Here is a 19,181-nt window from a genome sequence, read left to right on the forward strand (position 1 = left end):
TCCAGCCAACCATGTGGTAGGGAGGAAAAAAAATATAAAAACAAAACAAAAGATATTGCAATTACAAGAAAACATTATGAAAAGTTTATTTTCAACTCCCTGCATTTTCATGTTTGGCTCTTATCTGATTTCTTCTGCTTAATTGTTATTTGGAACTGTGCCTTGGAAGACACTACTGCTGCCTCTCCTCTCAATTTGGAAAGTGTGGCAGAGCAGCTCTATTCAGCTTCAGAGCAGTGAACATAATTGGAGCCCTAGTTCGCAAGCATGAAAGGAGGTGCTGTGCCTTTGATTAGAACTACCATCTCTCTGTGGTGTTTATCTGAAGTGTTATTTCTGTCTTCAGCATCCACAATGCCAAATTAACATTTTACAATGCCTTCCGATGAGCTCCCAGATCTTGGCTAATGCTCAGCTCTCCCTGACGTGGAGCCTGATGTCACACTCTGCCCTTCTTTTAAGTGCGACCCCGGACATTTTAAAGAAACCTAAGATGTTGAGATTTTTCTCTTTCCTAAAATGTTTAAATCCCGCATGTCACGCAGAATTGTGAATTTGAATATATTACAAAAGCAGAGGCATAAGAAACAAGGAGCCTTGCTGGAAGCAGGCAGTCCCTGGACTGAGATAATTTTACAGAACCTATGACTGGGAAAGAGATGTTCACAACGTTCCAGCACACGCACGCGTCCCATTTAGGAGAGAACTCCATACACATGCACTAGGCAAAGCAGAGCTGGGACTGCTAGCAAAGAACCATTACCAGTGGGGCCCAAAAGAACATTTGCTGCTCCTTTTTACTCAGAAGAAACAGGTTTACCGATTTGCCTGGTTTAACATGTGCAGGGAAGATATTAGAATATATAGCAACTAGTGCTCTGCATCTGGGTGCATTTCACACATCAGTGCCCAACATTGTTATTTTCACTTCTTTTTTTAATGGAATCAAGTGTCCTGTCTACTAAATAAGGGCTTTCTAATTTTATGTTATTTATTGCTTCAGAGGGGGAGGAGAAAGAATTTCCTAGCAGAGTAAAAATAAACTGGACATCACCAGCCAGAAAAAATACCAGCACTAACTGATAGAAAGTGTTTCATTTAATATAAAACATAAATTATTTAGAATTGTAGATAATTAGTGAAGTTATTAGTAAAAGTTCACAATATAATACTCAAGCAAAAACAAAAAAAAAAGATTAATGACATGTACAGCTGAATAAAGACTACAAGAAAAAGTATAACAAAATACACAGTTTGATAATGAAATATTTAATTCAGAAGAAAGAACACATATTTGGCAAGACTGCTGCCAAAGCAGCCAGGAACTCTGACAAAACTGCAATGCACCTTTATTATATGCATAAAAATCTCATTTGAAAATATAAGTGCCTGGAATTTGCAACACTTATTTGGATTGGAAAGCATGAACAGTCCCGCTGAAGTCTGACTAGTTGCATAGGTAGTTACTCAACAATTTGCTTAAGTGCTGCACAATGTTGTCCAAGTGAATATTTCACGTCAGAAAAAAAAAATAAACAGCTCATGTTTTCAGGTACATTGTAGTGTCAGCATTCCTTTGGAACTTCACCATTCTGAACACTGTTCTATTTTATATACAAATAAATAAAATGCTAATTCAAGAACTTTTGTTGTGGTTGGGGTTGTTTTGTTCTAGATCACACTTTTGGACTCAATTCTCTGCTCACTATAGACTGATCCACAGTCCACAGAAATGCCTGCTTAGCCTAACTTGGGATATAACCAGATGGTTAACATTGTATTTGTTAGTGGGATTCTCATGAAATATGAAAGTGCATTTCAGATTTTACCAGTCCACGGAGGAACTGGACATTCAAGATCTGTTAATTTCAAGGAACCCTGATCAAAATTATTTTGAACAGGCTTACACCACTGTTAAGTCACAACTGCCACCATTTTGTGTATTTTAGTTTTTTTATTGTTTTTTTCTTGTCAATCTTAGAAACAAGATTGAAGTTGCATCATTCAAATACATTTCTGTGTGTATATTGAATGCCACAATGGTATTTGAAATTAAATTATGACTACACGTCATAGCATTCAGGCTCAAAGGCAATATTTGTCTTTCCACTTGTGCTCAAGTTCGAGCCTCTCGCTGCCCTTTTCTTCTTCTTCAATTCCACCCCATGGTCTGTAGGTTCATTTTCAACACCATTAGCTGTAACTGATGATACAGGAGAATCGAGACCCATTAAGTTGGGCTGATTTTCTGTCTCGTTCTTCTGTATCCTTTTCTTCTTTTTCTTTACACCTCTAGGGGAAAGTGGATATAAAAAGAGTAAAAGAAACACAAAGTTAGCTCAAATTTAGAGCTTTTTCCACACACAGCTGATGCGTTAGAGCAATTGTCTGTCTGTCCCCCTTGAGCACAATGCTCAAACAGCTACAAAAACTACCATTCCACTGAAGAACAAAGACAGAAAAAACATGAGGACAAAATATGAGACCACTCTATTAGTCTGCTTTTCAACATGTCATAGCGTTGCTTTAAAAAGAATAAAAAGAACCGCTCATGATCTTAAAAATCAGCAAGTCTTGTTCAACAATCAACACATCATTAAACACACAAATTACCATTCTCCTCCAAGGATAAAATCCATTGCACTTTTCTAAGCTCAAACACCAAAATAATTGCAATTTAAGAGAAATTCATGTTTTATTTATTTAACCATTGTATGGGAGACAGGCAGGAAAAGAGCAAAAGATTATTTTTCCCATTTGAACTTACCTAAACTATGATATGTTCATAGAATTAGTGATTATGTCTATCCATGCTTCTCAGACTTCATACAATGACAAAAGAATTAAAGCAAGCTCCTGTGTTTATACTAGTTAGTGCCTCAAACAAGGGAACCAGGCTGGTCTTGCAGATGTTGCCAGGGACTACGCAGATGTTACACCACTTTTTCCATGCATCCCCATTCTTGACAGAAGCTGTAACTTTATATATACAATACTAATTTAAATGTAATCTATCAAGGGCAGGTACTGTCTTTGTTTAAAATTAGTATTACATGTAGCATAAACTGATCTTTGTTTGTGACCAGAACTATTAATCTTGGATGGTGCTGAAATATGTAAACAAGAAGAGGAATCAAGAATGCAATGAGATGGTGTAGTTTCCCAAAAAACATTGCTGTAAGACCATTACTAATGGTGATATTGTGCTAATGTAATAATTTTTACAGATTAAGATGTTTACATATTGACCTTCCTGATGGAATTAATACTACCTGCCCGTAAGTTTTATTTATTTCTTTTAAGCTAAACTGTTTATTCATGAAAATGTGAATTACTGCAGCTCTAATACCAGAACATCCTGAGGGAAAACGTTCAGGAAGTTAAGACCCTCTGCATTAGGATTCCTAGGACAAGCTGAAAAGTATTGCCACCTGAGGAAACCTGAGATCAGAATCATAATTAGCCAGTAAGCACAATTTTCTACCAAACTGAGTGTTCAGATGGGTTTGATGTGTAATCACTGTAAATTTATGGAGAGAGCACTACCTTGTGCAGATCAAAAAAACTGAAATGGGAATACATCTAGGGAGATAAAAGTCTGTGCTGAGAGATGGTATCTAATCTTTAATATTCAAGGAGTGAGGCTATCATGCATATTTTCGGAATACATCTAATCTGCTCAGATTTTGAGAAGAGGGTTTCATCTTTTTATTATTTGAACATCACATCAGATGCAGTAATGTAACTAACCTTTGAGATACTTCGATAAAAATTTTAGTTGTCTATTATACAGACATTTCTGTTTTTTCTAGAGTCTGCAGAAGACAGGTTAACTGCTTGGCTAAGATAAAAATCCGCTGCTATCCTGGATAAAATTTGTTTTCATGTTGCAAAATGGTATTTTAAATCTGGAAATTCTGAATGATAGATATTCCAGCGGAACTTGCCCTTCAGTTTCTTTTGCAGCAGGTACTGTAGTCATAATGAATAGTGTTCTCTATTAGGCAAAACATCAAACACCCACTTGGAAGCTCAAAGAAAGATATAGTGTGAATTGTGGAGGTCACTTTTCCATAGAGAAACTGCATACTTTGTAATCACAACTGAACTGATTGCTATGAAGTTTAGCTACTGATCAGTTCCTTTTATGTATTAGCATGTGACATGGATGTTAAGTATATTTTCACAGAAAACAGGAAGAAAATTGAAACTTTTAGATCAAATATTTAATTACAGATTGGATTGGATCTCAAGTCACATTGAAATCACTTTTAGATGCTACAATAGAAAACTTTTTCAGTTAGAATCTTAACTCCTGCCTGCGTGTCACCTTCTAGGTATTTCAACAAACCAGCTGCAGTGAACAAGAAAACTACAGTCCTGTCACAGCCTCTGTGGGTCATCGTTTCAGGTACAGAGAAGTGACAGTTTTAATGAAAAATATGCAGCCATGTTTCTGAGATGTTTGACTAACGTGTACTACATGGATAACCTCTAAACAGAAACATGGAGCTGTCTTTCAAAGTAGTGACAAAGAGAAGAATATCCTTTTCCAGCTATTAAAACAGGGCAAGAACTTATAGACTCTTTTGAAAAACAAAAAACAAAACCACATGGTGTTTGCAGTCACTGCTATAATAAAAGACAACTGAATCGCATTTCACTGTGTTCTAGTCCATGGAAAAGCTTGCAAAGTATGTATTTTCAAGGCAGCTAATATATAACAAAGCCTAGAATGCCTGGTCAAAGGGAAGCAAAATACAATACAGCACTGTAGTACTGAAACATCTGTTTTTCTCCTTTTCATATTAGCTCTCTCCTTATAAGGTACAGCATCAAACACTATCTCATGGCATCTTTCACTCTCCCCCACCATCAGTCAGGTATAAATGGCTCAGTGCCTTGAGAGTTTGTGAAAGAGGCTCTGAAACACTGCTCTTTGTCCAGATGAGAGAGCAATGACATGAAGCACAACTTCAGATTGCCATCTCTGTAACATTCCTACTCCAAAGGTTCAGGAGGAGGGAGTACATTCCAGCGACAAAGGCATGCGGGCAGCTTCCCTCAACTTTTTGAAATACAACTGAAGAAGTTTGGGGTCTATTTCTTTAACATGACACTTCAGTCTGACCTCTTCTCAGGGTAGACTTAGCTTCCATTAAAATGAGTATTTCACATTTGACATGACTTGAAATTATTGAATTTCGTTAAATAATTTGCGATTCCACATTTTAAATTGGTGGTCCCGCATTGGTCAGTGGTTGCCTGGGAAAAGGCAGTCAAACAAGTTTTTTGCTGAAGTACTACTAACACTGTTCAGTCATCAAATTTTTGATAATGGCTTCTGACAGATTGTATCAGCTGTCACAGTTGTACTTTTAAGTTGGTACTTTTAAGGCATTTCCTTCCTTAAGTCCTATCAGAATAGTCATGCTCAAAATTCAACCCTGAATTATACCAACTTATTACCAACTTATAGTTTTACCGTCCCTTTCTCATCAAACATGAGTGTTGAACTTTCCATTCACAATTTATATTCAAGTCTAGATACAGGTGGAGAGGTTAAAAAAAAAAAATCATTTAGGATTTACAGATGTTAAAATTACATATGTAACTGCATCTGCAATGTTGAGGGAGGGTTAGAGGACCAGTCTGGAAAATAATCAGTGAAATAACTTTGCTTAGATGACAGATACCTAAAGTGGTAGATAAAATACCTCAAGAAGCATTTTCAGATGTATTTTTCCAGGTACAAATGATTGCAGTAGCTAAATATATTGTAGCAGCTCCTGTTCAAAATGTTGAGATCTTATCTGCTTACAGCACACAACAAATGCACACAATTTTTAAGAAATGCAAGTGTCACAATCAAAGATGGTAGCTTGCACCTTCTCAGTATGTGACCTTTTCCAATTTGTACTACTTTTTAGAAGGTGTAAAAATATTTTTTAATTTGTATCAATAAAGTCTAATACATAATGAAGGAAAGCCACAGGACAATCCCGTGTCCCTTCATTTTTATTCTGATGTACATTATGGTATATATTTGTTTGTACATGCGTATAGAAGTTATTTCCTTCTCATTTTCAAGTGTGAAGCACTCTTTTTGAGTAAGTATCCTAACGTTACCTTCTTGATTTGCTTGCTAAGACAGTTTCCTAACAGTAGTTACAGATGTAACATTGCAAATCATTTCAAAAATTTCTTGCTTACTGTGTCGCAGGTGAGTCTCTATCTGTGTCATGCCCTGAGATACATTTCAGGTCCCCCGTCTTACTGATGACTGGTGACATCTGTAAAAGAAAAAAAAGCAGGAAGGTAAAAAGAAGAAAGACAATGGGGCCAACACATGTACATTGAAAACCCACCAGCTTCCTGAATAAGGAGAGAATATACCTTGTTTGAAAACTAATGTCTATCAGCCATAAAATGTTAACTCCTATGTGGTTACAAACAAGGAAACAGTAGCCTGTTTTTTTTTTTTTTTAAGTAAAAAAAAAACTACTTGCAAATAGAAGACAGTTCAGGTATGTGTAGAAACAAGAAGTTATGAATCTGCTAAGCTTAAAATACAAACAGTCTGTGAAGAGAGTAAGTTATTTCTGCTACTGGAGAATGCTAAAAAGCCATCTCATTGCATAGTTTTAACAAGAGATGTCTAGCCTTTTTTTTAAAAAAAAAAAAGTTTTTTAAAAAAATGTTAAAAAAAACAACAAGCAAACAAAAAAAAAAACCAACTCCAGGTTACTTTACTACTCAGGGCTCAAAAGAAAAAGAAAAAAAGAAAGATGGAACTAACCCTCTGTAAACACTCTTCTAATTCCATCAGGAAGACATCATGTCCTTGCTAGATTTTTTTCAGTTAGTATGAGACCTGAGTTTACCGTCTTCATTGACACCTTATTTTCTCTACTTCCTTCCACCCAGACCATTCACAAATGTCTTTATCTAAACCATACAACTTAATTTTCATGGAGGACAGAAGCCAACACAACTGACAGGCCTGACAGCTCACTCAAAATTTGCTTTTTTGGAACAGGGCATACAAACACATCCAGCCATGGACTACAGGCCTCTAGAGCACCACAACCAAGGAGAACTGTGGAAAGCAGCACAGCACACAATGCTATCAGTGAAAAACTGTTGTGGACTTCAGGTTGACAGGTTTGCTACATTCTGAAAGTGTCTGGTATGGTATGCATGAAAGAAAAACAGGAGTTGTATCCAGGCAGCTGTTGTGACAGTAGCAACCGGTCCCTACAAAGAACCTGGAGAAAAAGGGTCATGTAGTAGAGCCCTAGGCCAGAGAAAGGAGGGACAGATTAGATTTGGTACTTTCCAAAAAGTAATATTTTTCAGGGACTGAAGAGAAGAATGAGCTTGAAACTAACTTGGCCCATACTCATGATTTTTTAGTTCAGCTTCAGATTCATAGCCTGCCTAAAGCAAAACCTACCACATTGTTTCTGAATTTCTCAGATGGCCCTGGTGTTAAAAAGATCAGCCCATTCAATTCTGCCAAGCATAGATGTACTCATCTGCTTGTAAATAAGATGTTTAATGTTCTGGTATCAGCTTGAATTGCTTAAGGAAAGAGTTGGTTATTGATGTTACTGCTCTGGAAAGGCTAGGTAAAATAGGAGCAGTATTAGGAAGGGAGTGCCATTCAGCAACACTAGAGTGCCTGACAACAATACGGCATCTAAATAAGTAGCCACAAAGTCAACAAGATTTTTTGGAAGTAACAGAAAGGATAAAAGATAAAAAAAAGATAGTTCTTGACACTTCGGTCTGCCAACTGTTTATTTCATTTTGTATGACCTCATATGCAAGGTATCACTCTAGTGATAGCCACTCTACGTAGAATGGAAACAGAAAACAATGGGTTGCTTCACAACCTTTTTTCTTTTTCTTTTTTTTTCTTTTTTTTTTTTTTTAATAAATTAAGCATTTGTTTCAGTATGTTGAAACAGAGTGAAAATACCCTGTTTTCAAACACTAAATTTATCCATCACAGATTTCAAAGCCCTAATAAAAAACACTTAAAATTCCACTGTCAAGTGCTATTGTCCAATTTTAATTCTGGGTAAAGTGAGGCACAGATTAAAATTGTCTTGACACATAAATAAAGACTATACTAGAACCAGAGCTCATATTTCCCAAACCTCAGTTTTAGGTCTTGAAGAGTTTAATTACTTTCTTAAACTCAAAATGGAATTAATTAAAATAAAATAAAATCTAGTCAACGCAAGTAGTTTAATGAAATTTGAACTTTTTTGTCTTGGTCCTGATCCCTACTATTATTTTGTTAGTTTAATATTATTTTACTGGTGAGTTAGAAGAAACAGGATCAAGCTCCTATTGACTTACTGAAATCATATAAAGCACACTGCCCACAACAACCATGTGCAAACATTAGTCACTAGAAGTAGTCTGCTGAAATAAATTTGCTAGATTAATTTAGACAAAAATCAAGCTTATTAAAATGTAGGAGTGTAGCATTGGCTGAAGTAGGAAAAAAATCTTCTGTTTCACAGACAAAATTCTTGTTAATACAGAAATAAGCTTCAGATTAAGTCAATGGTAAAATCAAATACAAAAGGAAGAAATATAATGCCATTCATATGAAAATACAAGTGACTGATGTAAAGGGAATGACTCTCAAATAGCTAATACTTCCTACATCATTCATAACCTTGTAGCTCCTTGCCATACACAATAAGGCATTCCCTTTATTTGCAGTCAGAACTGATTTTTTTCCCTGAAAATCCTATGTGAACAATGCTGAACTATTTTTTTTTTTTTTTTAAACACTCCATTTTTAAGTGTATTGTACTAATACTATAATTAAGTGTGGATCTTTCCAAAGCCCATTCTGCTAGAATTCCCTTAAATGACACTACAGAAGACTGACATCTCTTACATTTTTAAATACTTTCAAATACCAAAACACAGAAAATTATACTTGTTTTACAATCAGGAGGTTAAAATACCCACTAAATTAAGCTTCTTAACTGAAAGTTCCTATGATCTGTTTTAAAAACTACTTGTTACATAGGCTTGTCAAGCACAGCATTTCAGCATAGGTACCAAAGAAAGAAAGCACACTATTAGACTACCTTGCAAAACCTGTGTTCAGCTGGCATGGTAATTAATGAGAATTCCTAGGGTACGTAGGGACAGACTCCCAATTCTCCAGAGTACTATTTGAATATGATAGCTTTCTTACCTCATTCCTACAAACTTTCAAGCACGTAATGAGGCAGGAACTGCACAGATACAAGATCTTTTTGAAGCAGATCTCACTGCCACTACCTTCTGTTCTTCCCTATCCCACTTATCTTTGCATCCTTCTTAGCCCAGTCCTCGACCTACATTTCCCATCCCAGCGATGTAAGCAAGCAGTAACAGTACTGAAGGAATAAGTGGGGTGGGGGCAGATGCAAGAAGGCAGCACATTAACTAGATGGTGCAGCAAGAGGATGAAAGCAGGAGGAGGAGCACAGTGAATAAGGCAGTGGAGGGTAGGGGGGCAGGCAGGAGGTATGCAGGTAATGAGGCCGTGGTAACACTTGTGTATGGAGAGTGCACCAGGGGCACGCTGATATAAGGAGCAGGCAACAGAAGTCTTAGAGTATGGAGGGCTGAGGAGACTGCTCATCTCCTTTCCCTATTTCTAAACCTCTCTGACCTCTTATTTTGCATGGGCAGACCTCATGGGATGCTCCAAACACCTCTCCACTGTTGTTAGCGTGTCTGTACTAAGATTCAGCAAACTGCATTGTAACAGATATGGTGTTAGTAAGTTCATCCACAGTGCAGAGCTTAAACATTCAAACCAAATTACTAGGGCTGTGTTTGTTCTAAACAAAAAATACAGTAAATGTGTCAGATAGTTAATATTCATATCTTGAACTTTTCTGTTCACAAGAACAAATACTGAACACAGTACAACATATGAGCTCCTTGTGCAGTGCCACCAGTGGTGTTCTGTTTTGTTGCCTTATTCTAATTCTCCACCCTTTGAAAAATACAGCACACCAGAAAGGCAGGAGACCATCAGAAGTCTCATCCTAACTAGATTTTTGCAGTACTTTCCTCTAGGCTGCGTAGAGTTGTTTCTATAACTGAGGTCTGGAGAGGTAATCTGACATGTTACGAGGCAGATGGACAGGACGGAGCAGTACAGGCAATCTGAATTTATTTTCTTCCTCTATTTAGGTGATGCAAGCCATAAAAGTAAAAGCTCTTGCTCTATAGCCTACTCTGTACAAGTAAACTTTCCCATAGAAGCTGTTTCTACAGAACGTCATCTAATTAAAGATTCATTGGATCACAGACAGCAAGAACAAACATGTCCATGTCATTTAAATTAGTCTTTAGGACATTAAACTCTTTTTGTATTAAGTCTATATTTTGTTTTCTATTGCAGTCCATGGATGAAATGATTTATACTAACATACTTTACCACCTGAGACCTATATTGAAGCCTCCTGTCAAAATTTTTCTAATGAGTCAAGTTTGGGAGAACTGATTGTGACACCACACCACACTCCTTATTCATTTATCCTGTTCTGTACCTCTCCAAAGATTTCCCCATTAAATCAATAATTGACAGGAAGTTTTGCTAGTGGAATTGCATAGATTTATTTTGCCCTGGCCTTCTTATTTAAAATGCAAAAATAGAGAACTTCATATATAAAGTTCTCTAATATTAAGTGCCTGCCTATCTAAATCCATATTGTCACCCCTATGTCTAAAATTATTACCACAGTTACAAGTATCTAGCAGAACTGCAGCTCTGTGTACATCAGACACATTGAAATGAATTTTTCTTTCCCTTGAAAAGCAGCTAGACCACTGAAGTGTTCAGGACTATGCTAACATTCACTAGCTTCCACATCTAGGAATGATAGAGCCACAGGCACAGAGGACTTTGCCTTGTCCAGTCTTTGATACGTGAAATCCTGTGCCTGCTCACGGCTAGGAGAGACCTACAGGAAATCTAGCGGATGAAAATCATAATTTTAAGTGTCACAACTGAATACTGACAAATACCATACCTCTGAAATCAAATCACTGGAAGACTGTTGGAGAGACAGCAAAATAAAAAGGAGGAAGAATGGAGACAAGGTGCTTCAGACTGAAGCACTATGGTTCAGAACAGGTGTTTTCAGCCTTGAAGTCTTGGCCTCTGGGAACTCAACTGTGGTTACAGCTTTGCATTAAAATTTGCATAAAAATAGTTCAATCCTCTTCAGAAAGAGGCTATGAGGACCCGAGGAGAAAACAATGGGGAAGAGAGAAGCTAGCTTGCTTTTGAGACCTATCTTAACAATATAAATGTCGCTCAATAGTATTTTTGGTTCTGCTTCGTCAGTTCAGTGTCTCAGCCTGATTCTTCCTGTCTTTAAATAGACCACAGTCACTTACAGCAAATTACTATGGATGTCATATCATCTTTGACTTTTTCCCAATAGATACTAGTTTGCTTATTAAACAAATAGCTTTTCTTTCAATAGCTCAAGTGACACTGTAGACACAGGCACAAACATTTGTGAGACAGAACTCATAGGAACCACAGAGGTGGTTTTGGACCTGAAAAGGAAAGTGCTACCAGCTGAAGTAGCAAAACACATGCTTAATACTATTCATTCTGAATAGCACAAACTCCATTTTAAAGGGAAAATAGAGTACCTAAAAATAAACTACAGAAATAAAAAGATGAAATATGTTAAGGTCAGATTTTGCTTGAGGAAAATAATCTATTCCTAGTCACAAATTTCTGTAAGAAAGATTTCTTCCAGAACAATCAAAACAGTTACCAGGATCTGCAAAGTTCTATCTATTTTACAATGTCTATTCAATGGCTGCTGAGATAGACCACACAGCAACTTTGCAGACTGATTCTAAAAATGCATGGTATCTTTCAGCCCAGAAGGTGTCAATGCCTTTAGAAGAAGAGATCTGTAATCACATTATGCAAGAATGAAGTCCAGAATTATCAGCTTCACCATTCTAATTCAATTGAATATCACATTTTAGTGGGTCTGCAACCTCTCTGTATCTTCAAAACACACATCTGATGTGTGAAAGTCTTCAGCTCTATTGATTAAAAAAAAATCTACCTTGCTAATTTTTATAAATGTTTCTCAGATTCTCAGCTCTTTCTAGTCCCTCCTTTTCCTAACAGTTGATCAGTCACTGAATTGTTTCCCACTAACCTGAAGAAAGGCACAATTAAACAAAACAGAATCAGAACTATAAAATTAACATTTTTGATGAAACTAGCAAAGTTTCTAGCTAGCATTTTTGGAGATATTGTTGAGTAAGTTTGCTACGCTTTTTAATTTTTAGTTATAATTAATAAATTGCGAGTCCACAAAAACAACCACATTGAAAGAGCTCAAGCCCAGAGAAAAAGCCTCAATAGCTTGGCAGGTTATTTTACAGATGCTAGGCTGTCTTATAACCTACTCTGGGGAAAGAAAGTGAGAACATGAATTATTTATGTGAACACAGGGATAATCTCAAAATTTGTTTAAATATACATAGAGTCAAATTTTGATGATCTCTAGTTAGATTATCCAAACCATGTAATAACAATGTAGTTCTAGGAAGTAAACAATTTCTTTTCATGCTTGTGATCATTATTTTATACCTTGACTTAATTTCTCAAAGATAAATATACTAGGAAGAATATTTTCTTATGATTTTAATGGATATTTTAAATTACTGCTTTGTTTTGTCCATCACTCCTTCTCACTATTCCCACATAACCCAACTGAAATACTTAACATTCAGAATCTTTTTAGAGGCATTTGAAATAAAAAGTGGTAGGCCACCCCAAATTATAAAGCCTAATCACAAAGCTTTTAGACAGCAGTACATTTCTGGGAAAAAAAAAAAAAAAAAAAAAAAAGAGGTACTACATTGAATTTGAAATGTCTCAGACTTGTGAAAATTTTACAAACCCCCAAATTCTAATTTCTAGCACAAAACTATCTGAATTCCTGTCTTTTCTGTATTCAGCTTAAGGCACCTGAAAACAGCAGATTTACTGGACCAGCCAGTTGATAGGTCTGCCCCCATTACTTGGAATTCTTCAACAGCATAGTGAGAGCTTCACTCCATGAAATTTCTATTGGCAGTTTAAATGTATGTTGTAATTAAACATGATTATGACCTAATTTTGTGGCTCGGGAGTTAAGTAACTCATAAGGCAGGAAAACGAGGTTTGCATAAAATTATTATGTTATGAATGCAAAGCTGATGGTAGAAATCATTTTGAAAGCTCTTTGAACTACAACAAAATGGCCTGTATTTGCAAAGATTAATATTGGACCCTAAGTATTACACACTCTTCAAATGTTAATGATTCCACTTAATTCACTCATCGTAATTTCTGATGCTTAGCTAGATAGTTAGGTACTTATAATACCTGCAGTTGGAAAACTGTTTTTAATAAGATTATACGGTATTGTCAGTGATACAAACTACCATATTATTCACCTGCATTTCAGGTGCCCTTTTCAGACTAGTATGGTAGCAAAATCTCATGAGTAGTTGCTATGATGATTTCCACAGTAATCACATTTTTGCAGTCTTAATTAAATATTTAAATATTCCCTAAAAATACACAAAGAACAAGAGATGTATCAAACCTGGATATAACTATTTGGGGAAGTACACTTGTGGGAGAAAAAAAGGCAAAAAAGGAGCATAACAACAAAAAGTATTGGTTATATTTTATAGTCTGTTTTAACAACTTAAGCAACAACTTATTTTTTTAATTCATTTTCTGGATTTTAAAAGAAAATGTGCTTCCTTTTCTGTCAAGATAAAAATAATAGGGTATTACAGAAAAATGATTTTTCATATTTCTTATGTAAAAGAAATCGGCATTTTCTTTCAGCTCTACTAATGAAAAAACCTGAAAGGAATAGGAAGAAAAGTTGCTGTGTCACTGCTGCAACACAGGAACTGCCATAACTGATCAGACCCCCAGTGGTCCTCTGAGCAGTTTTGTCTCAGAAGTATCTGGTATTGCCTAAAGTCAAAGCACTATAGAACTTTCCTTCACTATGACAAACAGCTCAGTGACATTTTTTTTCTTTTATGCAGTACTCAGCAGTTTTTGTAAAACCATTGCACTTGAAGGGATCTCATACTTTCCAGAGAGATTTAATTCATTTGCTGTAACTTCAACTTGGTATCTTTTTGGTGAATTATACAGTGTATATGTGAGTATGTGTAACCTAAAAAAAAAAAAAACAACAAACAAAAACAAAACAGCAGCCAGATTTGTGTTTCCTTCTTAGATGTTTTTGGAATCTCAGCCACTACATCATCCTTAAACTTTTTATTAAAAAAATTAATCCCTGTATGTCTAAATTTTAACAATGTCTTGTAGTAGCTAATTTACCAGATTAACTAAGCATGGCATAAACAAGAATTTCCATCTCTAAATACTAGATGTGTTCCATTTCAGCTTAGTGTTCCCTGTTCTTGTTTAACAACAGGAGAGGGCGAAAAAAGATTGCATCCAATTTACCTCTCTACACCATGTATTATGGTGTACTTTCTTCTTCATTGCTCATTCTTTGATAGTATTTAACTTGTAACCATTATACCAATCTCTTATACCATTTTTTTCCAGCACTTGAAAACATTTTATGACTTTTCTTGACCCCTGGTGATTTTGTGGTGTTGATCAATGCTACACAAGATGAAAAGCAACATATCTGCCTTCTTTCAGACTATTATTGTATACTTTATGCATTTTTATGCATTATGCCATTTGAATATCTGCATGGATTGTATGTGCTTTGCTACAAAATTCAAACTAACGATTAAAGACATGGCAAATTTAATTTGAAGTGCCAGCAGAATCATAATAAAGAAAATGTTGATGAAATATTACTAAAACTGTTACTGGAAGAGCTACTAGTAATATAAAAACAATTGTTAGAATAAAATGTCAACTACAGACACTTTGACAAAATCTAGGACTAATCAAAAATTACTTCTTATAAAGTTGAATAATAAGTATTGGTTGTAACTGACAAATGTAAGTTAGTTCACAAAAATAGTTTTGATCTAGTTAAACTAGATTTCTACTAAACTAAAACAAAAATTAAAAGGTAGGACAAAAATGATCAAGTCTTAATGACAGTAACTACCTCAGCTCTTCTCCTGTTTATAATCTGTGTATGTGTGAAACAGGATGAGTGTAGCAACATATTCCATTTGTGATACCTTTCTTGCCTCCAGCAACATAGATAACAGATAAAAGAAATCCTCCTGCTTTCTAGTAATGAAGTTATTTTTTCTGAATTTGTTCCACTCTGACTTTAGAAGAAAGCATGTATCTGAAAGTAATGTACCCTTTTCTTTCTGGGACAATTATATTTGGCTTTTAGTTTCTCAGCCACGTAGCGGTAACAGATACTTCAGATTAATTATTACTAATCTATGTGGTGATTAATTTCATTTTTAAAGTATAGTTAGAAACATAACACTCATAGCATTCAATTTACAGCAGCTGGCTTCAACAGGACTGCCAAGTGAGTAATCTGTACTAAATAATTTAATAAATGTTACCTCCCTATTCACATATATAAAAACAAAAGTTACACAATGTAGGTTAATAGAAGTGGATTTGAGTGTTTTACCTTTCAACATTACAATATATTACATAGCAAAGATACACCATCTGATAAAAGAAAAAAAGTAACCAAGCCACTCTGCGTACTTTGAGTCCTGTAAGTCAGACAAAGTATTAAATTCAATTTTAGAGAAATACATCGAAAAGTCAAATCACTTAAAAAGAATCTGAACAAAAATCCTGTTTAACTTAGTTATATTAGTAATATTTCACTAAATGAGTAGATGTTGAAAGCATACTTAAGAGGGCTACAAGCATTCCGGAATAAAACAATTCTTAAATTCTAACAGTTACTAAATTCATTTCTATTACTACTTTGCTGTTTTACAGTGTAAGACAATCATCATTATTTCACAGAAGGGGAACATGAGCTACACAGAAAGTTAGTAAGTTTCTGATTCTCTGTCTAGAGAAGTGAAAATTGTTTGGCCTGCTTTGAACAGGGCAGTATCTCAAAAGATCTAGAAAAAAATACCACCTCAATATTTTTTCCGTCACGTACCTTTTCTGTAACGTTACTAAAAACTGACTGCTATTCCTTTGCTGTTTTGTGCATTCCAACTTCTAACTAAAATCACAAACATAGGAATGTTTCTGCATGGAATACAATATGTGATGAATAAACAACAACAATGCTGCAACCCAAAAGCTGTATGCTATGGGAATGGAGAGACTTTATATCTGATCAAGACAAGAGCTTTAACAGTTGGTAAAAACTCTTATTTACTTACTTAAAATGTACTTAGGGATAAAAATAACTAACCAAGGAGACAACCCCTAAAAGCAGTAGTATCTTACATATTACAGCAGGAAATAATTATGCCTAGAATTAAGAAAAAGGGATGGAGTCAGAAAAACCAATATACTGTTCTGTGTAAGGTTTCTTGGTATTTCTTTCCTTTATTCCTCTAAACTATAAAGTCTCCTCCTGAGCAACCTACAGGATGAGAGCAGTCATTCATATCAGAGGATCATCATCAGCTTTTAAATAGAAAGATCCATTGACAAATAAGTAGGTTTGCATGCAGGATATTGCACGGTCTGGTAATGAGGCTTTATGATCATACTGGGTATCTTAATTAGGGAAGTACTACACGGACTGGAAAATGCTTCAGAAAAGATCATAGCTTTTGTTCTTTTAGCAACCTGATAGATATGGAAATCTGATAGCAGAAAATTTGAAGATTCTGTGGGCAGTACATATTCTAAGAATGACAATCAAGTGCCAGACAATATGTCAGCTTTTGACAAATCCATGTTGTTCCTTAAAAACTTACTTCTCTCAAGTAACTGTTAGACACTTCTATCAACCTTGGATTCAATAGCAGATTAGGCACTCATTATAATGGTTCAGGAATAGGTAGAATAATTAATTGACACAAGATATGAACATTAGCCATCTGCTGAAAAAAATAATCTGCTGTACTGGAATGAAGTCTATGCATCAGATTTTTATTTTTTTTTCCAAAAAGAAAGGAAAATGAATATAGTCCACCTGGCATACAATGGATGTACTCTACCACTACTTACAGAACTTTCTTCTCAGTTATTACCTCTTGTAGTGTTGGAGAAGCTTCTTGTGCTTCTGTGGGTCCTTCAGACAGAAGAGGAACAGAATCCGATACTAATCCTGAAGGTTGTTCTTCATATTCTTCTGAAAACAGGATTCATAATTCAGAAGATTCATGAGAGCCATGGAAGAATTATAGAAGCATCTATTTTATGTGAACAACTATGACATTATGATCTAACCAAAAATAGGATGTGTTACTCATGTATCACATTTGTGATACTAATCAAAAATGTTTGAAACTAAACTTGATTGATCAAAAGTTGCCCATTAACTTTATGCTTAGATTTAAATTGGTAGGTAATAAAATAAAAATAATCAAACATTTACATGACTAGGAACAACAGCTATAGCAACAGCAATGAAATTCGTATTTCTTTTGATCCATTATTAATATGGTCAACAACTGAAACAAATTATACACTTCCCTCTGCTCCCAAGTTGGCCAACTACCTCAAAATACATTTGTTAAAACTTTCTCAAGAGCAACAGGACATTATTGAAGACTCTCCATAGAGACTGCTCTCTGGCTTATTTTGCAAGGAAGAGAACAAGGAGAAAACGCAGAGGATGCGTGAGGGGAGGACAAAGGGGAAGGACAGCAGTTCAACTAATTTTAAGTCGCATCATCTAGTTAACACAGTAGTATGTCCAAGCTTTTCTAAGGAATGGGCAGAAACATTAGAGTTCACTTGGAAGACAGTGGGAGGAACTAGAAAACTGGGGGAAAACATCTTGAGAAATGTTTGGTTAAAAGATTTCTAAACACCAGTATAACTGATAGCTAGATAGTTTAGGAAAGCAAATGTATTTCCTGTAGCATGCGACCACACAATATATACATAAATTGAATACTAACAACTGGTAGAATACTGAGCATCTTTACATCAGTTGACTCAGTCAGATGCTTCCTATATTTTCAGTTACATTTAGTTTTTGCTGTATTAGTTGAGTCAAAACCATTTTAATGATGAGGGCCTGGTAGCAAATTCAATGCTCAGACAGGAGATTTAACCATCACCGCTCTTTTATAGCTTCATACTGAAATCCACCTACTTGAGAACAGAGCAATCTGCATTAGAGTTGAGGGGGGATTTTTTTTTTTTAATGGTAACCAGTTAGAGCTAAGTAATATCGCCTATAAAAGCCTCAGATGCCAGCAAAATGCTAAGATGTGACCTAAAACATTGTCAAGGCAGGGCATGAACCAGACGGCTATATGTAAGAAAGACTGAGGAATCAATCCAGTTAACTGATAATCAAGCCAGTACTACATAAGCTGGAACGTTTAAGTGTCAATACCTTTTAAAGTCAGGTTTTCATCTTGCTAAGTGGTTAGCTAACTTGATACAATTTCTGCATTACAGTAAGTCATCATTATGCCATCTGTGTACTACATAAATTCATATCTTCAGAATAATAAGCAGTACAGCATAGTAAAATCTTGGACCATCAGTTAAACCCACATTGGTATACCAGGAAGACAGCAGTAAACTTACTTTCACCAGCCACATAATTAGCTGGAAAATAGCCTTGCTGTCCATTTGCTAAGCTGCCAAACCACCAGTTATCATTATCTTTGTACAACACTTGGATAATGTCACTGCGATGGATGGTTAGCTCATCTGATCGATGCGCTGTGTAGTCATAAAGAGCCACTACCTAAAAGAGAGATAAGAGCACCACAGCTTTATCACAACCATGCCACAGAGAAAAAAGCGCAACATTCACTTCCTCTTGCAGAAAAGCAGCTGAAACCAAAGCTGCACTTTGGTAAAAGCTGAGGCTGTCTCAAGTTTTGCTAATGGGATCAGGGGTGGTGGGAAAGCAGCAGGAGAGGCAAGATAAAGGACTGTGGGATTGTAGAAATGGTTAAGAACATTCAATTCACTAAGATTAGCTTCAAAACAGCAGCTGTTAGTTTTATAAGCAATTTACTTGTGA

The 19,181-nt window shown here is 35.6% G+C and overlaps 1 protein-coding gene across 3 annotated transcripts in view; it reads right to left on the reverse strand.

Moving 5' to 3' along the window:
• Positions 1-1,213: 1,213 nt before the first annotated feature.
• The window catches only part of AHI1 (Abelson helper integration site 1), a 94,400-nt gene continuing 76,432 nt past the window's right edge, over positions 1,214-19,181 (reverse strand). Inside the window, exons 23-26 of one of the 3 annotated variants that reach the window (XM_084283593.1) lie at positions 18,737-18,899; positions 17,221-17,318; positions 6,214-6,293; positions 1,214-2,292 (exon numbers count right to left, since the gene is read on the reverse strand). In XM_084283593.1, coding sequence (XP_084139719.1) covers positions 2,064-2,292; positions 6,214-6,293; positions 17,221-17,318; positions 18,737-18,899 — 570 coding nt within the window. In that variant the 3' untranslated portion in view covers positions 1,214-2,063. Of the gene's footprint in view, positions 2,293-6,213; positions 6,294-17,220; positions 17,322-18,736; positions 18,900-19,181 lie in introns of all 3 variants that reach the window. The other 2 variants (XM_084283592.1, XM_084283594.1) reach the window with 2 other exon arrangements.

The sequence above is a fragment of the Netta rufina genome, assembly GCF_964035555.1.
Source record: "Netta rufina genome assembly, chromosome: 3".
In the NCBI taxonomy this organism is placed as follows: domain Eukaryota; kingdom Metazoa; phylum Chordata; class Aves; order Anseriformes; family Anatidae; genus Netta; species Netta rufina.